The sequence below is a fragment of the Denticeps clupeoides genome, chromosome 2, assembly GCF_900700375.1.
Source record: "Denticeps clupeoides chromosome 2, fDenClu1.1, whole genome shotgun sequence".
In the NCBI taxonomy this organism is placed as follows: Eukaryota; Metazoa; Chordata; class Actinopteri; order Clupeiformes; family Denticipitidae; genus Denticeps; species Denticeps clupeoides.
In genome coordinates, this window is record NC_041708.1 from 26219372 (window position 1) to 26243742 (window position 24371).

Consider the following 24371-nt stretch of genomic DNA (forward strand, 5'->3'; position numbering starts at 1 on the left):
TTAGATGTTTCTTGTCATAATATCACATATTTAATCTGGATATATTGTGGTCTTGCCAATCAACTGAGAAATAAGTCAAAATGTTGCTGCGATCTCATAATTTCTTGCTGAGCTGTATATCTAACCACATCAAGATATTGAGCTTAACCATATGAAACAAACAAAAAAAAATCCGAATTAAACTGTAAAGCTGCATTTAATCGCTGTGTGACCTATAACTAGCCACCCACATTAAACATTGTACCTTCAACACACTACATAGGGGGGGCTGTGTGCATCAGACCTCATCACAAAGACCCTCCTCCCATCTGCCGCTGTGTGCGGACCAGTCACGCAGACCCTGGGAAAAGTGGTGGTTGGGGGGAAGATTACTATCCGGCTAGATAACCCTCCCTCTTGCCCTTCCAATACAGCTGTCACAGCGTGCCAGGCGTGGCCCAAGTGCTTTTGTTGCCGAAAGAGCGCCCTGAATGCGCAGCCCCCTGTGCGCAGATGGTGTGCGGCGAGCTTGCATACACACTGGGGAGGATTAAACATTTAAACTTGCTTTTCGCTTTAGTAACTGCATTTTGTGGTGTGCAGATGTGGTTCCCTTCCCTATTTTTGGTTCAGGTGCTACAGGACAGCAGAGCTGCATTATAATAACAGAGGTGCTGTGTCCCCCACCCCCCATTCCAAAAACAAGCAAATATGAAAGTGAAGTCATTGTCATTGTGTGACACTGCAGCACAGCACATGGTGGCACAACGAAATGTGTCCTCTGCTTTTAACCATCACCCTTGGTCAGCAGTGGGCAGCCATGACAGGAGCAGCGTGTGGGGACGGTGCTTTTCTCAGTGGCAACTTGGTGGATCGGGATTCGAACCGGCAACCTTTTGATTGCGAGACCGCTTTCTTAACTGCTAGGTTATTAATTTTTTTGTGGCGAACCACATCTCTGCTCAAACAGAAGGATGTAAAAGCATCACTCTTGTTTGTGATGGGCTCGTCAGGGATTTGAACCCGGAACCTCTCGCACCCTAAGTGAGAATCATACCCCTAGACACACACACACGCACAGGAAGCTGCTGTGTTTAATCTATCTTGAGCTGTTTAACACACCGTGGCTCTTCGGCATGCACTATATTTGGATGGTTTTGGTTGCGAATAATCAAACTCTTCTGGGTTCGAGTTAGATCGCATTTCCTGCGTAAACCAGTCACACGGATCCACCCAGCGACTGCCGCCACTGCAACAAACGTACGAGGCAAGCTTAACTCCCCACGCTTTTCGTAAAGGTGGCTTGTGAAATCCAGCAAATCTACGCTTGAGCACAGTGAAGGACAAAGGCAATTACGGATGACGCCGGTCGCCTGTTCCAAGAGACGGGGACTTTGCTGTGAAGGTCTTCATGGGCATGTGCAGCAGATTGACCCCCTGCTGAAGTTGTTGGGTAGTCTCCTGGTCCGGCCACAGTGTGTTTGGCCCATACAGACTGATTAAGTGCAGAACCAAAATTCCTTTCAAGGTCAAGCCGTCAGCCTGTTCTTCACACACCTTGATAGAGCTACCCTTACTTTATCCTGGTTTTAAGCCCACAATACATCAAATGCTTTTGGTTCAAGTTCAAGCATTGTTGTCATTTCAGCTACATACATGTTAGACAATACATAGTCAAACAAATGTTACATTCTGAGATAAAGTGCAAGAGTGCGACATCGACAAGCTGCATAAAGTGCAAGTAATAGTAACATAATAATGTAGTACACTTAAACATGCAATGTTTGCAAACCCGTGTCTATATCTGGACCATTTACGTGTGCAATGTTCCTCCCTGATATAAAAATGGAGCAGCATTCACCCTGATGCACTGCATGCTATCGATGGCATTTTCATGTTCCCGACTGGGTGTGAATCACAGGACTTGTCTGTCTTTAAATGTTCATTCCCAATATTTAAGGACTTGTCCGTCTTCAAATGCTCATTCAAAATCACACGCCACTGTCATGTTCTTGGAAATAAACATGGGGCGGAGTCACGGTTGGTACAGGCCGCATCATGCGGTCTTTCATATTCATGGAGTAGGACCATTTCATTCAATACAGGCATAAACATATTTTACAAGAATGAAAGCATCTGTTCGGGCTTGTTGGAAGGAAGCCTTCAAACTTTTGTTTTGGCTCCACTAACATGCTTCATAAAATATTCAGGTTGCTTTTTGAACTGCAGCAATCACCGAGCTTTGTGTCCCTTTATTTTTAATGTTAAAAGTTCCCAGCCTGCTTTATGTGGCCTCGGCAAGCCTAGAGATCAAATTCGGTCTTGTGCGCCGAGAGCTCTGCTTTGGACATCTCTACCCTTTAATTTTTCCAGCCCCTGCAAGCCAAGACTGTCCATGCAGAGGACAGGGGATTACTGATCATTTGATTGTCCTTTTGCAGACATTTATTTATCTATATATTTATGTGTAGTCCACAAAATGGGTTACAAACTATAATAAGCATTAAGTAATAGTTTTCATTCTTCTCAGGTTGAACGTGGGGATGATGTTGACAGTGTATTACTTGGTGAAGCCTGGTTAAATGGGGAGGGTTGTGTCAATGCACCTCCTGAAGCAGACTTCTGCGTGTGCATCCCTTGTACAACACGATTGTCTTTTGTCCTCTGCAGTGTTCTAGCATTTAAGGGGCGCAAAAACAATTATATGTGTTAAGCCCTTGGGAAACAAAGCCACACTCTGCCCATTGCCAGCTTAAAGAATAAAGTGTTATCCACTGGCATGGGCAAGCACACCTGGATATGTGCTAAAAGAAACGGATAGACTTAAGCCGAAAAAAAAAAAAATCTCTTCTAACCCAGACGTCATGCTCCAGGAAGGGGATTATGTTCTCTACATTTAACAAAATCCAGAACAACACGCATACAGTCAATACTGAGAATTGTTTTTCCGCTAGCATTCAGATATTGTTCCATTTTTTTTTTGCTTTATTGGGCTCACACAATATTACTAATAATAAATGTTTTCTTGGAAATTGAATACCAATAAGTTTTTGCAGGACCATATACAATTCCATCTTAGCTAAATTCAGTTTTTGTTCTTCCTGGGAGTGGTTTGAAATTTCATTTTGAAAGTTAAATAATTAAATGAGGTCAAATTGCATTTGAAAGAATTAGCCATTGTTTCTGAAAAATCCTATGTGGTGTCATCTTTCACATGCACTCACTTGAAAATGGGGATGAAGTCCAACTGGGATGTTATTTTTACCGTTTTTTTCTCAAGTTTCAGTTCAGAAACTGCTTTAGGGGGTGTGGCTGTGCCATTTCAGGCCCGTTCCTTTAATTTAAAGAATTATGTGGCCCTTGTCCTCCCACATTCTTAAGTATCGTATGATAGCACAATTGGCCACCTGCTTTTGAACAATCGCTTGAGGTAATATGTGACACATACAGTCACATTCCGCAGTACAGCTACATTCAGCTTCTGAAATTTTCACTGGGTGGAGACATGGGTGGAGCCACGTGCTGGCCTCCCCCTTTCCCACCCCCTATGTCCAGTAGTGACTTTGTAGCTAAATTGATCCATTTTTCAGACTCATTATGACAAATCTAGTGACATTTTTGTAGCTAGTTTTTCGTATCCGTATTTGGTACAGAGCATCGCTTGACGCGAACGTGCATATGCAAATAAACGCATTCCATTGAAATTGCCAATGCCATTTAGTGAAATCTAGCAACTTTCTGTGTAAATTTCTGTACATTAAGCATTATGTTGTTTTTGTGCTCAGTTTTATGTGTATATTTTTGTATTTTAATTTATAATACTGCACTTCTAAAGTATTTATTACAGTTCATATTTATTCATAATAATAAACAACATATATTCGAATAATATAATTATACAGATCAGTCATGTTTGAGAATAGATATTTCAAAAGTAAAAGTACTGTCTGGTTAGTTAGTTCCTTCTCCACTCCTCCTCCAGCTATGTTTAACTAGAGGCAGTGGTGGCCCAGCGGGTAGGGACACGGACCAGTAATCAGAATGTTGCCAGCTGAAATCCGAACCGTCAAGGTGCCACTGAGCAAAGCACCGTCCCCACACACTGCTCCCCTGTCATGGCTTCCCACTGCTCACTAAGGGTGATGTTAAAAGCAGAGGACACGTTTCGTGGTGTCACCGATGTGCTGTGCTGCAGTGTCTCACAATGACAATCACTTCACTTTCACTAGGATGCAAGACTGTGTCTCTTCTTTTTGAGAATATGCAAATATACTTGTGATATTTCCAAACACGCTTATTTAATCTGCACCATTCATTATGGATTAAAACAGTTTACAAATGAACAACTGCACATGTTATATCTCCATTATGACTTTATTTTTTAAACAAACAAAAAAACTAAAGACAAAACATAACAAGAAAAAATGCTGCAATAGAAAGTTGCTGCTTTGCAGCTACACAGTTAGCTGAAGAGCTTGTGTGTTTTGATTCGTTAATATTTGTCCAAAAAAAAAAAAAAAAAAAAAAAGCACAGAAGCCAAGCGTTGGTTTATACCCTTCGTGAAACAGTGCTTATGTCACTGTACACATCGTACAGTTCTGCTAAAAGGACAATAAATAGGAACTGTCAAATGTTTAACTGCATTATATGGAAAAAAAAACATATTTGAAAACTCCTCAAGTGATGCCATTACAACTGTGCATGTCGACTCGACATAATGTCTAGGTAGCCGTTACATTGATTATCCAGTCGCAATAGTGCAAGTTGAACATTAAGTTGGTAGTAGTTAAACACAGTAGTCTTCGATGTTCTTGATGTTATGGTACCAGGTTGGAGCTGAATGGAAAAACTGGAGAGAAATTTACCTCTCAACCTTTCATCAACACACACGTAAATACGCAGACAGAATAATTGTGGAAGAAATGCTTTCTTTAGAAGAAACCTGATTTAAATCAGCATGCAATGACACTTACACCGATAAATTATGCCAAAGGAAAAAAAGGTTTTCGGATTTTACTGAAGTCCAAAATTCGTTTATGGTTATATGATACAAATGAGAAACAGAAGACACCAAATTGCTTGTTCGGTTTTTAAAAAGATGTTTAGTGTCTATAATTCCACTCTTTACAGTGGTGAACACAGCTCTCATTATAAAAAAACACAATCTTCTGTACACAGCACACACACACACACACACACACACACACACACACAAAGTCTAGAAAAAGAATCCTTTTGTTAGAATTAAAAGTGCTTAAATAAGAAAATCTTCCTTTCCTTCGTTTCATTTATTACAACCACACCAAACAAAACTGAGATCTGCTTTTTTCAAAGGGAACCGTAACACTATTCATAAACCTGAGCTTTCTGTAACTTTCAGTTGCACGCTTGCTTTGTGCGCTTGAAGAAGGGGCGGGGCGGATCTTCTATTGCATATAGACATACGGGTTGGCTTTGTGCTGCCCGGCGCTCATCGCACAGTTTGGCATGAGGTTCCTCTGCAGCACGCCCTGGCCCGGTTCGTAGCTGCTGCTGGTGTGCCACGGTGGCGAGTCCATGGGCTCCCGCTTGATGGAGTGCAGAAGCCCGTGACCTTTGATCTCGTAGCCCAGCTTGTAGTCCTGGTGAGGGTAGCCTTTGTGCTCCATGCCGCCTGTATTATATGCGTGCCCGTCAACGCAGTTGCCGCTTTGGCTGCTGCAGAGTGGGTCGGTGTGCGGCAGCCTCTGCGGAGGACTGAACTGTGCCGCCGGCGGCTCTTTGTTCAGGACGCACTTTAGAGCCCGCCCCGCCCTGCCGTATAAGTTCTGGTAGTGTCCGTTGAAACCCGTGGTACCCATGCCAGCCTTGTCCCTCTGGCAGGGTGAGTATTGATCGTAATATTGGTCCTCGGCCTTCATCTGCAGGACACCGCTGCTGTCGTAGCCGTTGCCATAGCAGTCATCGCTGCCGTAGCGATGGTCCAGGTGCTGCCGGCAGCTCCACGGCCGGCCGTAGGCATCGCAACCGTTCTCTGAGTCAGAGTCCTGCTCCACCTTTATAGGCATCTGGGTCAGCAAGCGTCCATCGTAACACTTGCCATGATCCTCGTAGCCGTTCTCACTCTTAATGCCATCAACACAGTAGGCATCTGCTTCATCACCGGCACTCTGCAGAGTCCCATATAGCTTGGGCATATACACGTCAGTCCTGGCACCATGGTAACCCGGTGACATCCTGTATGACTTGCTAAAATGCCCAGCTTTACCCAGCCGCCCACTGCTAGAGGACATGTTGACGCCCTGGCCGACCCGGATGGCACCGGTGCCGGCTCTTACCACCCATCCGTTCTCCAGACTGTGGCCTTTTGTGACGCCCATTGAGGTTTTGCAGAAATTGAGTGGCTCGTCCTGCCCACTGAAGAAACCTTCTGCCTTGCACTTGAGGCCCTCTTTGGAAAGAGGGTTCCAAAGGGCGTGGTGGCGCAGCAGCTCGGTGGGGCAGTTCGCCAGCAGAGCCTCTCCTCCCTCGCCCATCGTCGCTGCTGCAGTGTTCCTTCTCAGATGTTCCTCTCGATCACTGGATTAGAAAAGGATTAGAAAAACAGTCACTTAATCATCCTTCATTTTATAACTTGCTTTTTCGTAATTTCATTTAAAAAGCAAACATTATACATTATTGTATTGTTAAGCCTATGTGATTGTAGTGCACATTGTAATAATCAGATACTGCATTTTTCATTTCATGAGCTATCAGCTGTAATAATGATATAATGAATATAGCATATGTTAAATGATGAAAACTAATATTTGGAAACTGACCAAGTTACTGTCTTGGTTAGGGTTCACTGACTATTTGGTCATGCCTATTCTAAATGGTCTATATCTAATCCAGTCCTATCAAACGCAGATGTCCAGATAAAAAGAGTCCCCCCCTCCACCATCATGTGATCCATGAGGCTGCAGAGATGTAGTTTAGAAGGAACAGCAACGGTCCACTGGCTGTTAGCAGTTACATCTGAGTTGTTCAGATGTCCATCACTCAGGTCCTGGTGTGAGAACAGTGACTCATTCTGGGCAGACCTCAGGCCAAACTAGCAGCTATAAATCAGAGAGACTCGCTACTTCATGTACTACAAAACATCTCCTTTCTTCATTGTATTGGTAGCACAAAGCACACAGCTGATATTACTTCTCATCATTTACATTTTTACGGCATTTATCAGACGCCCTTATCCAGAGCGACTTACAATCAGTAGTTACAGGGACAGTCCCCCCCAGGAGCAACTTAGGGTTAAGTGTCTTGCTTAGGGACACAATGGTAGTAAGTGGTTCATAGGCGAGTGTGTTACCCACTAGGCTACTACCACCCTCATCAAATGTGCGGGCACCTTTAACAGAGGATCTTAATGCTGCCACTCACATATTTACGAATATTGATTAATTTTATTAACCAACCATGGTATCTTTTTCTGCATTTCTTTTCATTTCTTTTAATTTTATTAGCCATAAACTGTAGTTCTACAATGCATGCATGTGTAGAATTTGAGACTTCAGGTGACCTTGTGCTTGCCTTTCTGGATGGGTGCTGGCTGAATATTGTACTATGGCCTAAAACAACCCATCACTGTGTGAAGAATGGTTCCACAGTTAAAATATTTGTCCCCTTTGCAGATGCTAAATGGAATATAAATTGAATTGTGGAAAGAAAATGTCCAAAGAAAAAAAAGTGAGGTCATGGCATTACCTGTGCTCCAGCGTGGCAATGAACCCACTGTTGCCACCCTTCTGCTTGCCCCGCATCATCATGCCCTTCAGCTTCATTTCTGTAATGGAGGGCAGCAGCAGCGGTACTGCCACACAGAACAGCGCCAGCTGGGGAGGCAACGTGGTGCCCGATGTTGTCTTCTTCTTCTGCCCGTGAAGGAACTTGAGCCGTCCCTGGAACTGCATTGTCTAAGCAACAGAGGACCACTGTGAGCACAATGTCAATTTTCCTCGAACAATACGTTTCACACATTCTCTGATGGCCACCATCAGAACCAAACAAAACTGCTTCAGTGGCAATGCAAAAAATGTACTTCAGTCAGCCTGATTCGTACTTGTGGACAGTTCATTTTTTCCACTTTTTTTCCAGATGCCAAGAATGCCATTCACACTCATCGCACCATAGATTCAGCCCAGCTTCATAAATTTCCCTGTTGACCCCATTTGAGCCAAGCGTGCTACAATGGCTTTCCTTCAATGGCCAAAAAAATACACTACCTACAGAAAGTTACAAACAGATCCTCACTGTTAATGGGAGAGTAAATGGGACAGGTTGAATCCACACATCCTTTGGTCATTTCAAGCATTTTTAGTTCTTATTTCTACCGTGAAGCCTTTGTGCTTTAGTTTTGCACACAATGCAGCACGCCACACCCATTTTTGGGTCACACATGTTCACTCTAGTGGAATTATTGACCCCTCAGGGAGTGGTGTCCTAATTGGTTGGTAACATTCTCTCTCTCTCTCGTTAGTGCATGTGGTAGCTTTAGGTGCGTGAGAGGTCAAATGTACGGCACTTACGAGGAAGCCTGAGGTGCTGTCCAGCAGACATCGGACTCTGGAAATGAAGCAGCGGTTGAGGAAGGAGGAAAGTTCCGGAAGAACGCCATCCGCCTCTTGGGAATGGAAAAGGTTGCTAACCATGAAGTCCTCACCTGTGAAATTGGGGACACCGCTTTTTAACAATTTGAGCCTTTTTCTGCGCTTTCTCCCCCCAAAACTGCACACATGACATGAACAATCTGTGATTAGATTTTTGAACAGGGAGTAATAAAATAATATGAATTACATGCACAGACTGACAATTAGGCAGAGGATCGTCACCGTTTTCAATATTACGACACCGTTTAAGACTAATGGCTGTGGTTTCCTGCAGTCACTCGGCCTCTACTGCTGTTCAGATGCAGAATCCCTCCGAAGGGAGCAGTGTGCTGTGTGGATGGTAATTATTTACACACCAGTTCCCGCTGCTAAATGGTGATCCTGGGCGGCCGCCTGCTGCGCGGGGTTCATCGCCCAGTGGAGCTGTCGCCTGAACTCCTGCCGGTCGTCCACATGAATATAATCAAAGACGTTTTGGTGCATCACATCCGTCTGCATTGGGGACAGGGAGATGAAGACATGACACGTCAGCGCTGTGACCCATTAAGCCTCCCGTGTGAAAGAGCAGCACAGGGTCTCCATTGTGTCGGCAAATAGCGGCGCCCTCGCGCTTAACCTCTCCGCCAGTTCAGTGAGCAAAGCTGACACCTCACACGTAGCCACCACGACACCAATGACTGCTGGCCAGGGGGGGCAGGACTGCCAACTGGCCCACTTCTGTTTGAAGCTGTTGCTATGAGAATGGGATGGATATGTTGACAGTTAAGGCCAAATTCAAGACCGGTCCACTAATGCTGCAGCAATTTTGTCTTTGTGTCTGTATCTTGTATAGAATTGCCCACCTTGTCCTTTTTGCCCGTCTGACTTAAATTTTTTTTTTTTTTATTGAGTTGCCTGTTATTGCGATTTTCAGCTCTCATGCTCCCTACTTCTGCCTTGTTACCCGGATGTATATATTTTTTTATTGTTCTTGCAGTTTTGTGTTCCATTATCTGTGCAACAGGAGCACTCGGATGAGATTTTCTGCTGTGACATAAACGAGAAGTAGAAGTGCAGACACTGAACAACATATTACTTTCAAAAAGTGTTACACAGATCAGAGCAACACAGTGAAATTCAATGGACTTAAATTACAGTGTCGCTCTGATAAGATTTATCTTTTCATGACACGGACACTTTCTCTGGTGTGGGCACAATGACTGCTGTTCATGACTTGGGTCGTGTGATATCCACCATAGATGCGGCACTGCGATTGACAGCCCTTCTGAATAAACTGGACAGCAGCACACAAGCTGCGACGGTTTTACGCATTTCTGGTTTATCTTACAGTGCGTCTGACAGTCAACGGTTGACTCTAACTTCTGCACTCAGACGTACGAGCTCGGCCCCGGGGCCTCGGGTCATGAGGGCTGCCCTTGTTTGTTAAACATTGCGTGACACCGGCAGCCGAGCACAAGTGTGGCCCTGCCCAGCTCCCCTAAAAAAGGAAGAACAAGAGAAAAAAAAAAAAAAAAAACAGGCCACATTCGTAATTCCTTTCTCTTTCCAGCAATAGCTTTGCTTTCTGTCAGGAATGACAGATTCACTTTAAAATATTCAACCTTCCCCCATAATTTCCACATTCGAGGCACGCAAGGGTTTTGAATATTTGCCTTGCAAAACAATTCTGCCGAGCGAACGCACGGCAGCGCCACCACGGTTTCCACTGTCAGACAGATCGGGTGACAATTGAATGAAAAAAAAAATCTCATAAAAAAAAAAGGGGGGGGGATTCTGAGTTGCTGTCTCAAGTGAACTTTTAATTGATTTATTTTTTGACCAGATCAAACAAGCAACGCTCTCCTTCACCCTCTGTCTGGACTTTCTTGTGGTCCTGCTCTCAAAATATCCTCAGCCCGATGTCCTTTTTCAGCAACTTTTAGGCCACGCCTTTTCTCTTGTTTGCCGCACATTTTTGTTATATGCGAACGAGGTTAACACTTCGGTGAGAAACTCGTTGAATTGTGTGTTGAATTGAATCGTTGAACTGATCCGCCGGTGCACAAGCATCCCGGCACACTAACCTGCCGAGTTTCTTACTCGCAAACAGGCAGCACATCGTGTGGTGAATGCGAAACGCGTGAACATGCCCGGTGGCCACGGGAAGGGGGATTAATACGTAAATGAATACCTTCAGACGCCCCTGCGCTGACTGAATGAGTGTCGGTGAAGATGGGCCGCTGGGGGAAACGCTTCTAAGTCAGGCGAGGTGCTCCCGCCGTGGCGAAGGGGTTTTGTGGCATGCACTTAAGTGGATCCTTCAGACCACTTAACGTGTTCATTTCATTTTAATGACGGTTTTATTGCCGCAGCCACCTCGCAAGCCAAGCAGCAGAGGCAGAGCGGCGAGCCGGAATGATCGCTGTTGACTCAACCCGCTTCCTGGTCTTGTGAGAGCCTGACCTGTGATGATGTAAGGTGCTTTATGCATGGATTTCGCCAGGAAAGAGATTTAAGCAGCAGGGCATGGGCAGGCCTGGCTGATCTCATCAATAATTAATAGTGCTGGCAGAAGACCTGTTTGAGGCTGGTTGGAGCTGACCTGGGATGTTACCTCCTGACCTGATGCAATGGCCTGAAAATCCAGATTATGACCTCACGCTCACCTCCTAGTCATCTGGAGGAAATGCTCAGGTGAGGATCATCCACTGGACAAAAACTAAGGTGACAGGTGCCATCAAAAAAAGTCGACGGCAGACACTGAAGTGTTGCACCACCGTGGGCTACGGCTGAGGAGAGGACAGAGCAAGCATCTCCAACTGTGGACACACGGTAGTTTACAGAATGCCTGCTCCTGTCACAAACACATTCACTTCTGGGGGCAGTTGAATGTAAACTCACATGTCAACTATTGCAAAATTCACTTGTGAAGTATGCACTGAGGTATATTTATACTAATGCTAATTAGCTAAATATATGTCACCTTATAGGTCAAAGGTCAGGTTAGATGGTGCTCTTACTGTTAATAGAATGTGCTATAACAGCCAGGTTGAAGTTTAGCACAAACTGGGTCAGACTCAAGCCAGCCATACATTGTGATATCCTAACTATAGTGCTTGCTGTAAAATAACTCAGGTTTTTTGCAGTTTTTCCCTCCTGTGTGGCTGAACCGTAGAGTGTTTGTGTGTGTGTGTGTGGGTGGGTGTGTAAACCTTTCATTTTATGGATTTAGGAGAGATTTGAAGTGAGAGCACATGCAGTGGTCCATACCTGATGGAAGCCCAGGTAGTCTACAATGGTCGACGAAGCATAGAAAACCATTCCATCACTGCTCACCACCAGGGCAAACCCATTCAGCGACTAGAAACAGAAGAGAGAAGAAGTCATGAAATATTTGTAACTGTTGAACAGCATCAGCATCCAAGCATCTAGCCAATGTGATGAAGCCGCGGGGCGCTGACATGATTGATTTAAAATGCGGATGTTTGTCCTTGATCAAAATGAGACTGGATGCAATTGCTCACTACAAAACCCGGCAAACCACTCTGCCCTTCAAAGCTGCACTCCAGAGGTTTTTAATATTGTGAGTACACTGCGCAGTAGGCAAACTAGCAAATGTCCAATGAATTGGAATCTCAGTAGAACGTTTACAACAGGCCTCTTCCTCATTTCAGGCACTTGGGAGGGGGGGGGTTAAGGCGGTCGGTGGAAGTTGAGGAGCCGGTTCCACAAACTGCAATTTATTAAGTTTTCCCAACGGCTTTGTTCTGAGGCCAAGTTGCTGGTGATCGCGTGACTTGCGCTGCGCTACAGCCAGCTCCTGTCACCTCCGCTTTACCGTGAGGCAGGCCAGGTCAGCGCAGATGGCTTGCCTCCATGGCTGCCGTGGCTACCTCCTGGCCCCAGGTCACCTGCTGCTGTCAGTCGTCTCTCTGTCTGTGTGTGTGTGTGTGTGGGTGTGTGTACAGACAATGTAACAACAAACTCTCTCTCTCTCTCTCTCTCTCTCTCACACACACACACACACACACACACACACACACACACACACACACACACACACACACACACACATATATAAAAATTACAGAGGAAAATAACAAGAAATCTAACATTAAGAGTAGAATGAAAACATGCGAGCAGATGCATGTAGCAAGTGCATGGAGGTGTTTGTAGTGTGTATACAGATGTGTGTAGAGATTTCAGTGTATGTGAGATGTTTCAGACTGCAGTAGCACTGTGTTTGGGGAGCTGTCTAATTCACCTTCTACTATTTCACTGCACATAAACACACACATGCATGCAGATGCAATTGTGCATTCATGTCCACTCATAAACACTGACACTCATATACAATGATGACTGGAACAGAACCAAAAAAACAGTTGCAGTCTTCAGCACTGAGCAACAACTTCATTTTTTTCTAGAAAACAGAATTGTTCAATTGTAAACTCACAAACCACAAAATACTTTGCTTCCTCATATCATTTCCTCCACTGTAACTGAGGCCACTACATTAAACTTGTAGATCATTTTATAGTTTTTTTTTTTTTTTTTTAGTTGGGATAATACAGGAGGGTTAAAAAAAAAAGTAATTGTAAAAAATAAACATGCTTTTGGCAGCACATGCTGTAATAAAACATATATACATTCAAATTGTCAAATGCTGTACTTCTATCCACCCGTTGTTGATCATTAACATGACATTAAATAAGTCAGTACTTTCAAGGGGCAATAGAGGAAGAATGAGGAATAATATGAACAGTGAATGTTCAAAACGACACTTTTACTATTACCTTACGCTGCATCAAACAGGCACGTGTACTTCAGTGTAAGCTATACTGATAGTATTAAGTGTTTCAGTTCAATATGCCACTGCAATGATATTAACAAAATAATACCACACATACTTACCATACTTACAATAATAAAAAATAACAATGCAAAAAGTTGAACATTTGAGGCTCCAAATCAGGGAGCTTTTGCTGTGATGGCAGCATTTCACACTCTTGGCCATTTAGAGAGCGGCAGCTCAGACGGTCAAAAATGTAATGGCTGAATTTTGGAAAGACTTCAGATGTAGTATTAGGGGACCTTTAATGAGCATCTCATGAAGTGGCTTTTTATGATGACAACGGAGAACAAAGAAGTCATGAAGGTAAAGACATATTTTGCTTCCTCCTTTTACTAAAATACAAAATATTTCTTCAAAATTGCCTCCACCCTCGACTCCATAACTGCCACAGAGTAGGTGTGGCCACGTTTGACTTGTAGTGTATGCGACGCCGTAAACACTCCTGCTTGTACGGGACGAAATGCGCAATGAACCTCAAGCAACGGTTGCATCCACTCATTCATTCATACATGCATGTTTGCTGGCGGGCATGCCATCATTCATTTCTATTGTCAATGAAAGCACACATTTGAGTATGTCCTGCTTTGAAATGCTCCGTTAAATAAATAAATGCACTGGAGCCAGTTGCAGCAGTCCTAGATATATGATGCATGATCACTCTAAGTGAAGTGATTGTCACTTGTGATACACAGCAGCACAGCACACGGTGCACACAGTGAAATTAGTCCTCTGCATTTAACCCATCACCCTGAGTGAGCAATGGGCAGCCATGACAGGCGCCCGGGGAGCAGTGTGTGGGGACGGTGCTTTGCTCAGTTGTAGCTTGGCGGCTCGGGATTCGAACCGGCAACCTTCTGATTACGGGGCCGCTTCCTTAACCGCTGCGCCTCCACTGCCCCACTTTGGTAAGCAGGTGCAACTTTCCATGATCAAATCCATCTGGAATTCGGTGACCCATAAAACTGGAAAACAACGCTTCCTAAACTCTGTGCACCATGTGTTTTAAGGAAATTTAGGAAGCGTTGCTTTTCCAGTTTTATGGTTCTTTTTTCCTTAGGTCACCAAGGAAAAAAGGCAAATGTGCCCTCTGTGTATTAGGAGGCTGGGCTGATCATCATAGGAGTCCTGACTGACACAGCAATGGTGGCTTCCCACCCCCCCCCACACATCTTTCCACGCCAGCGCAGCACACATCCTGGTGCTTTTTCCTGAATTTGCATTGTCACGCGCACATCAAACACAGTCGGTCAGGGTCATTGTATGCCGAGAAAAGTGGTTTTGAGTCATTCGCTGGGAATATATATATATTTAAAAAAAGAAAGAAAAAAAAAGAAACTAAGGGTTGACTCTCTGGCATCCTTGTGGAATCCAGACCACACAAACCCTCGGGCCCCTCCAGGGGCGGAGTCACCATGGAAACCTCCTCACAATGGCAAAAGGGCTGGAGGTAGCTCTGCCTCGAGTCACGCAATGAGGGCAACTGTCTGCCATGGTCAATTGAGACTTTTATTCACTCTGTGTGTGTGTGTGTGTGTGTGTGTGTGTGTGCGTATTAACTCAACATCACAGTAATGTGAATGAAGAGTGAGTTTATTCATTCTGATTCATGCACTTTACATAAAACAGTACTATATCAGTGATTTCAACTAGTTGGTATGCACTGTGCACACACATTCTATTTGCTCTCAGCCTATGAGGCTGTATAACCTTAATTAAGCAAAAGTTAAAAAAAAAAAAATTACACATTTACAGTCTTTTTTTCACTTTATTACAGAGTAGAAAGTTTAAAAATAATACATTAATTTCACATTTATACACTCACCTCCAGCAGCAGCTCACTCTCGGTGACACAGGGCTCTGACGGCAGAGTGTCCTTCCGTGCATCCTGGGAGGACGGCGGGCTGACGTGCTTTCGGGACGGTTTATCCTGACTGGCTAAAACGAAACAATGGAAGAAAGAGCGCCATGTTAGCGTGATGAACAGTTATAAGGCTGTTCTGCTTCACCAACACAGTGGTGACAACATTCGACCAAATCATTTGTAACATGGACCACAATAGTAACACACTGACACACATTAAGATGGCTTTAACTTTTTTTTAATAATAAACACAAGCTGAGGGGGTTATTGAGGGAACTTTGAGAAAATTACAGGGTTTCTCTGCCGAAGAACCACTATGCCAGAACACATCCATGGACGATTATTAAAAATGACACATGCTGCAAATGTCTTCATTTAAATTCAGTTCAAAACTGCCAAGTCCTCACACTGTTGAAATATTTATTTTTTCAATTTGAGAAAAACTTTCTCAAAGTAACATGTTGAACATTTTTTTGGCTCCAAGTACACAAGCATTAGGACAAAATGTCTTAAATGTGCAAAGTGTTCATTTTCAGTACTTTATAGGATCAACCGCCACATGGGCTACTCTTTATTTTGGAAAAAACATTTTAAACTGGCCTTCATAGCATCTGATTTTCTGATCTGATTGGCACAAAATGGCACACACATTAGCAATAACATTTCCCAGTGCTTCTTAAAGCCCCAGTGCCCCCACTGATAAAGAAACGATATGCCTACACCCAGAGAAAATAGCCCAATAGCTGTACAACACCATTTGAATTTTAGATTTTACTTTAAACACTAAAGCGAGTCTTCCCTACAAATAAGACCACTTAATTCCTTTCATTTTTAGACCAAAACACTGGTCCCTTTTTCTAAGATTTATGCATGTTATGAAACTCATATGTAATTTAGATGAGCAGTCTGAAGCATGGATTGAATACAACACCATTTGAATTTACACTGTGGGTGATTAATGATGAAAATTAAGCTAGATTAACTAGATATAAGTTTGATGTCATTATCTAAGAGCCAACCTTTAACAGTCAAAACCCACAATTTCCACCATTCACCACTTAATACCCCAAAGACACCAGCTTTTGCGGAAAGCAAAAGCAGAAATCCATTTGGGTTTTGTGATGACCAATAAGTCACAAGACAATGGGCGGGTCCATCAGCTCTAGCACCTTTTTTCACTGTGGCTCTACTCAGTCATTGACGTGGCCAGTGGACACACATATCTGAAATGTCAAGTGAACACATGTGCCCAATAAAAAGTCTTCTTCAGCTGTAAGAGTTTCTACGGTGATGAATAACATTGATAGTGGAAGTGATTATTTGTCATATGTGATGCACACACATATACATCATCAACATGTCAGCAAGTAATATAAATATAAGCTCAAATAAGCATTTTCCTTCCTTTTTTGTGGACATTTTGTCCCCACTAAGATCTAAGTACAACACACATGCATGTTTATTCCTGTTATTCCTCACGCAGCCCCTATTCATATTAGTATTTTTTTTTTTTTACTTTTGTCGATTGTTTTTATTTATTTATTTATTTTTACAACTCTTTCATGACATAACAAAATGGGATTTTTTTTTAAGCATGGCCCCATCCCCAGGGGTCTGGAGCTCTGCCCCTGAGCAACCGTCCCCACCAGTTACCATCACTGTTGCAATCGCCAAGTAGTTGAGGAAATTAATTGTGACATACTCTTCTCTGCCAGTGTGTGTGTGTGTCTGTGCATATACATCATTCTACTTTGTGTACATGAAATTACTCCTTCTTCAAAATCACCCCCTGCTCTCTTGTTGTCCTAAAAAAAAACTCAAAGAGGATGTAGTGGGGATGATGAATTATTGAGGCCACACTTCCCAACTCAACGGCAACTTTCATTTATTTCCTTTAGGTCTTCCCGCCCCCAGGCAAGCATACAAAAGCTCACGGGTGCATGCTGAGATGTTGTTACCAAGCACTGAGTGTTTGGTGACAACAGGAAGGACCTTGGTGGCAGTGGAGTTAGCTCCAGCCAGTGTCTCAGCAGCGGGTAATGCAAACAGACGCATGCCACCACATCTAGCAGAAGATGCCAGATGATGGGGGAGGTGTGTGTGTGTTTTTGAGGTGGCCTAACTCCAAGATAGGGAACTTGAGTTCCTTATCAAGTTCCCAATGAAAATGTTTTATGCAGAACCTCAACATTTTGTTCATTTTGGTGCACTTGGTCCACAATGACCAGAAAAAAGATGTCTATATCTCACCAGAGTCCCATGAGTCCTTCTATTTGTACTTGTGTGTGTGTGTGTGTGTGGAGTTGAAAAATAAACTGATGAATATACCCTACAGAGGGGCAAAAAAGTAGTTGGCAGCCACCAACTGCAAGTTGCAATTTTGTTGTTTTTTTGTTTGTCTCAAAAATATTAATATATATTCTTTCTTTCTTTCATTCAGTAATTTGTTTATTTATTTGTTGGTTTTTGTTCTATTTATCAATTTATTTATGTAAACCAGGTTGAGGGAGATTGTGAGTGATTCCATTTTCTAATAATTGCTTCTCTCCAAGCTGATTGCCTGTTGTAGATGGGCTCGTCCCAGTCTTGTGCAGGTGTCCAATCTGGTCCCTGGTGTTCTTATACAGATCTCTGGTGTTGGCCATGGTAGAGGTTGGAGTCTGATTGTTTGAAGGTGTGGACAGGTGTCTTTTACACAGATAAACAGGCGCCATTAATACAGGTAACGAGTGAAGGATAGAAAAGCTTAATAATGCAGAAGTAACAGGTCTGTAAGGGCCAGAATTTGTGCTTGTGGGGGCTAGATACTTATTTTCTGCACCATTATACAAATAAATGATTAAAAATCATACATATCTGAATTTTTATTTAATTCTCTCACAGTTGAAGTGTACCTATGATTACAGACCTCTCTTATCTTTTTAAGCGGGACAACTTGCACAATCCGTGGCTGCCAAATACTCAGAGAGAACCTAGATCCACATTGAGCATTTAGATTTTTACGGGATGGATATAATTGAATCCTTGTCATGTCTTAAATACATCTCCTGACATGGTTTCCTGGCCAGCTCATCCCCAGGAGGCCATCTTGTGTGAACTGGCATCACATAGCTTTATGACAAAGGGAACAGCGTAACCGCACACATCCCACACATATACCAGAAAATATGCAAAGTAAGAACTGAACTAGTGTGGCAGATAAAAGAGAGTAGTACACATGCAAATGAGCTTGTTCTCTATTTATATTTCAGTTTTCATATGTTTATTTACTACCACAAAAAAAAATAAATAAAATAATTCCAGTAACACCCCCCAGCCACCCGCAACATCAGTACCCGCCCCCCACGGCCTTATTTCCACCAGACTTTAAATGCCACATGCCAAATCATTAATTCACCCATCTCCTTGTGACAGACCGGTCTGCGTTTCTGGCTCACCATTCATCCAATGAGCAGCGAGGGGAAAGTGTCTGACTCCAGGGATGTTTCATTTGCGTGGATCTCAGTGGCTTTGTTTCTGACTTGACGGGTGCTGAACCTGACATGCACGTGTCATATGGCCGAGGAGGTCACATAATCTACGGCAGTGGGCACCTATCTGTTTTGTACTGTAGAGAGTTTTCTCCAGAACAGCCATCCCATGTGCATCATAAGCCTATAACAAATTGCAGTCGTTTGTTGCGTTGTCAGACCTCTTTTGCACTTCCTTCCCTGACTTCCAGTCCCTCATAAGGGGTTAAAAAAATCCTATTTTTTTCCTGAATTCCTCTGTCCTCATAAGATCTCTGTGCGGGCCTCTATAGACTTTTAAAACCTTTTCATCTGTATGTAAGGTTTTATGGCCTCAGCCTGGCTCCACCACCCTTAATAAACATGGCCGTGGTGCCATCTTTTGACAGGGATCATCTTGTTTAACAAATTCCAGACGTGTACAGAAGGGCTTCCTTCCTTACATGCACACGCTTACACACACACACACACACACACACACAACTCACACTTTAACCAGCTCATGGAATCCAGCAGAGAGCAGAGACAAGCCGAGGAGGAAGGGGGGAGAAAGGGGAGGAGAGAAAAGGAACACAGAGGGAGGAGCAAGGGGAGGGGGCTTGGCGTGGAAGGGCTGGGAACTGGTTGACCAAAAGCGGCGTTGTCACGCGAGCGAGCTGTCTGTCAATCCCCCTGCGTCCCTGACAGGCTGCTGGCATGCGGCCAGGCCCTTGCGTGCAAGCCGACAAGCCACATTAGCCTATAAAGAATTTCATAATAACAACAGCTGGTAAATATTGATGACTGCTGGCAGCCGCTGAATGCTCTCTGCAAAGGTTAAGCCTGCACTGTAATGGAACTTAATTCATCGTCATACTTTATATCTCTTTCTTTTTTTTTACTCCCCTTCTCTCTCTTTTTTTAATTCTTTATTCATGAACCATGAAATTGAGGACATTCTGACTAAAAGAAGGAAGGCAGCGGTGACTGTACATCCTAGAACATCGAAACCAGGAGTTCCACATTTTTGTCTCTTGGATTGTTTTCAATTTGGGGTCCATGAGACTTTATTTGAAAAATTAATCCTAATTCCAGAATGCTAAATTTACAAATTTTTTTTGGATTGTTGAATTGTTGTAGAATACTTCTCTATCATTAATCGTTTTACTCATCGGTACAACAGGGTCAAACATGATTCTAAACCAGTACTAAAGTAGCCATGCTGATCAGTTCATTGAATGCCTTTTTATTTTCCCCTGTACCGGATTCTAAAAGGCACCAAACTATACATTTGAGTTTTTAACATATGAATTGCTAAAATATCCTTGTATTTTGCTTCAAAAAAGTATTTTCTGTCTGAATGTCCACATGCTATTTGGTTAGAGCCAGTGCACAATAAGACAGTATAATCCGTAGTCAGATGAAACATCCTCAAGGGAACCTAAATAAAGCAAGACTCATAATCAGGCGTACACAAATGTCGGACGGGGTCACACACAACAATCCCAATCAGGAACGGCAAAAGCGAATATGTCACTGCAGATTATCCAAGATAGATAACAGAGGGGTCGAAAAGTTTTCTCTCCCATTTCCTTTTGCCCCCTCCTTTGCACACACCCAAAAACTTCCACTTTATATACAAATGAATAAAAAAAAAACTGTGTACAATGTGGAGATACGGCAACATAAATGCTTTTGTTCCTGTGATTGCCGTTTTGCTGCTAACATCTCATTGGTACGATCATATCGGCCTTCTGTACTATAAATATCCATGTGTACATTGATGGCTGCAGCTACGAAGAACTTGCATCAAAAACCATTATTTCCTAGCAGGTCGTAGACTGTGGCTGAAAAGAAGAGCAGGCTAACAGTAGAATACAACAGGCGGGACAACAGTGCGTTTCATAAAAATGCAAACGAGACGGAAATTTACTAGTAAGCATAACAGAGCTCCAGGAGGTTGCAGGGATCGTATAAAGAGTTACAGGAAAGGTGCATTGTGTGTGATGTGTGAAAGGAAACACTCTTCCCTGTGTGAACTGGTCGGGCGTCTTGGTTTACACTTGGGTGTTTGATGTGTATTATGTAGATAAACCCCTCTTCTCCAAATTTGTATTATTCCAAGGAAAACGGTGAGCAGAGATTTAAAAAAAAGTTACAAAGACCCCGGGTCTGCAATCGAGTTACATTTCATGAGGCTCAGGATGCGGATTTTTCAATCGACCTCTACGTGAATACAGTCTGAGGTGATGACAGTGATATGCATCCAAACGCTCGAGTCACCAACCAATTAAAAGACAGCAGGGCAAAGGGTGATTTAAGGGACTTGAGGAGCATATTGTTGGCCTTGAGCACTCTTTGAGAACACGGGCCGCTTCCTTTCAAACAGACAGACTCCTTCCTTTCACAGCCAGGGCGAAATATAAAAGCGGAAGAATGGGTTTGTTCATGGGCTCTTCCTCGCCCGGATGACCCAGAGCCGCGATGACGGCTGTCGCTGGCAAGGGTGGTGACAGGCGTTGTTGCAATTTATCGCCTGAATCTGAGCAACCCCCTTCCCCCACCGTTGACATTCACGTGTCACGGGTAAGCCTCCTGATGTAACTGCAATATCTGCACTTGTAACTGCGCTGGAAGCGAGTGGCGGGATTCCGCATTGTTATACAACCCCGTCTGCTGACCTCACACACAGCCTGCCAACATCGCCTCGGTCTCTGTGTGTGTCTGTGTCCAGGCATTTCAACCTAGATTACTTCTTTCATTCAGGCCACATCCAGAATGGTGGTGCAGGGCGCTAGAGCGCGACCAATTTCTCAATGGTGCGACGAATAAAATTGGAGGTCGCACCAGTGTGAACAGGCACTGGGTGGAAAAAATTAACAACAGACGCATATTATGTCCATGTTGTATTCTAAATCAATCAGAGATTGTAAAGGTCAGGGCCTGCCTCTGATTGGCCATGGTCCAGATATTGGTACGTCTGAAAGTGTCAGACAGACAAAGGTGAAGTAGCCTGGACCCATCAGATAGACAGAGTGGATGTAGCCACGGATAAGAACTTTAATCAGCCATTAAAAGTTAGAACCAACATGACTGTACCAACATACTTCACGTTTATACATTTTTGAACATCGTTTTTCATGGTTACAGTTTTTTTTTTTTCAACAATGTCAGCTTTCAATGCCAGTGCAACCAGAATGTAATCGACAGAAGCTAGTGTCCGTTTCACTGCATCAGCATTTACATTCGCACTAATCGAAACACTGACCTGTCCACTAATTTACTGCGCAAGCCCGAGCCCAAATAAATCCTGAAAAAGCATCTATAAAATACATAACATGCAGCAATATATGTAGTGTCCCCTCTCCCCTCTGCCTTTCAGCAACAGGCAGCAGCATACAGATCAAAAGGCCGAGATGATAATCAAGTTCAAGCACTTTTCATTTAGATTTTCATTTATCTTGTTTTAATTTCAGCTCAGTGAAGCACTTTAAGCAACCAAAGCTTTCAAAGCACATCATTCTAAGCTTTTATGGAGATGTTGAAGGGCAGAAATCATCTCTTTCATATAATTATATATTTTGTGAGATGTAGTCATGTATGTCACAAAAGGATAATTTTTAAAAGTGAAGTAAAAGTGAAGTGATTGTGAAACACTGCAGAGCACACGGTGACACAACAAAATGTTTCCTCTGCTTTTAACCATCACCCTTGGTGATCAGTGGGCATCTATGACAGGCGCCCGGGGAGCAGAGTGTGGGGACGGTGCTTTGCTCGGTGGCACCTCAAACCAGCAAACTACAGGTCCGACTCCTTTCCCACGAGGCTACCACTGCCCCTACTGATTAATAATGCACCCTGTGCAAGAAAATTTACTCCTTCAGAAGTAGTACTATGAATATGACCTTTGTACTAAATCTAGTGCAGTCTTGTGCAGCTTTAGTCACATTTACTCAGTTTTTAAGATGTTATATAGTGCCACCACATGTTATTTCCCAAGAGTTTTATAAAGGCATTGTTCATTATACTGCATGATTTAAATAACCCATGTGCTCCTGTAGTTAACCTATAACATCTTCCTACTACGGCTACAAACAGCTTCTATCCCAGATGTCCCCCAGGTGTAGTGCATAGGTCTAAGCACATCACTGTGGCGATGGATTACATTTCCTAAAGACTAGTGTAATTCCATCCCCTCATAACATCACCTTCAGTGCTTGATAAAGGGAAAGAGGTCATCCGGAGGCAGATCAGAGTCCATCTTGGTAAACTGCCCAAATCACACACTGGATAATACAGGCACACCCTCTGCAATTATCGTTTGAAACATTAGGAGCTATGGTATCTTATTCCTCTTCACCACTAAGAACATCTGACCAGTGTTTAGCATAGTGCAATTAACTGGTGCTGACAATCAAAGGATGTTTTCAACTGGAAATGTTACTAATTTTACCAGAAGTTGTCCATAAAAGGCTACTTGGAGACTCTAGCTGGGACGAATTTGCTGCTTGGTCTGAAGCAGCCCCTTCCCAATACCTACATTTTCCTTCAGATGGAATTTCGAAAAAGGAATGTTACTGCACCCTGTTATTCGGAGCAGTGTAACTGTAGCACATACTGCTGTTCCACTGGATATAGAAGGAAAGTAATCTGCTAAAAAGATTATCAGCCTTCACAGCCCATTGAGAGAAATAATCACGAGCAGATGGCAGAGGCAGGTAAACGCCATCTGGGAGTGTTGGGCCTTGCTAAAGTACTTGCAACGCACGCAACCGCAATCTGAACGTTCCTTTAGATTCCTTCAGCCCACCGAGGGAAGTTACACCGACTTGAGTCCCACTTCATTGTATGAAGGCAGAATGAGCGACGACTGGAGATCAGCCCAGTTGGCATTGACATTAATCAAACTCCGGCTGGGTGGAAAGAAACGCACACTGCCTGGACCGTGTCCAGCGCATCTCGCCGCGCACAGCTGAGTTTCCCCGATCATCAGAGTGCCTACAACACTGACGAACCGTCACCCAACACCGCTGGCCAGGCCCCATCTGAGAATGAGGCGCTAATGGTCGTCATGAATTAGACATGGTATGGATCACTGCTATCACTTGATCCTTCAACCTGTGGACACGTTAGCCATCCAGAGGCTGGTTAATTACTGTTACTATGGCACCTATCTGTCACAGTGTGGTCACAGCGTGCTGCCTTTGATGGATATTAGTTGGCCTATTTATCTTGATTCCAAGTGTTCTCCTGTATCAAAATAAAGAACTAAAGAAAACAGGGGTACATTCCTTGGAATCATATCTGTGCAACAGAAATGGTCTCTTTCTTGCAAATGAATGTGGCCAAATTTTGTTTTTTTTTGGGAAAGACAGACCAAGGGTCAAAAACATTCTTGCAGTTCCAAGTAGGTCTACCACCACAGTACACTAGCTATCTAAACAAGTTAAATTTATCTCTGGTATCTATTTTTTGTCAAATAGTACACAGAATAGATTCTAAAGCTGTGTTGTGTCTAAAATGGGTCAATTTGGGCTACTGAATATGGGCCATTCCCCCTTATTTAAACAATTCTATGCTA

At 43.4% G+C, this 24371-nt stretch overlaps 1 protein-coding gene across 2 annotated transcripts in view; it reads right to left on the minus strand.

Annotated features, from left to right (window-relative positions):
* Window positions 1-4496: 4496 nt before the first annotated feature.
* LOC114776777 (uncharacterized) overlaps window positions 4497-24371 on the minus strand; it is a 49195-nt gene continuing 29320 nt past the window's right edge. The window contains exons 1-6 of one of the 2 annotated variants that reach the window (XM_028966883.1): window positions 12425-12619; window positions 11857-11946; window positions 8964-9099; window positions 8527-8660; window positions 7706-7914; window positions 4497-6538 (exon numbers count right to left, since the gene is read on the minus strand). In XM_028966883.1, the coding sequence (XP_028822716.1) occupies window positions 5407-6538; window positions 7706-7914; window positions 8527-8660; window positions 8964-9099; window positions 11857-11907 (1662 nt within the window). In that variant the 5' untranslated portion in view covers window positions 11908-11946; window positions 12425-12619 and the 3' untranslated portion in view covers window positions 4497-5406. Of the gene's footprint in view, window positions 6539-7705; window positions 7915-8526; window positions 8661-8963; window positions 9100-11856; window positions 11947-12424; window positions 12620-15263; window positions 15377-24371 lie in introns of those variants that run through there. The other variant, XM_028966880.1, reaches the window with a different exon arrangement.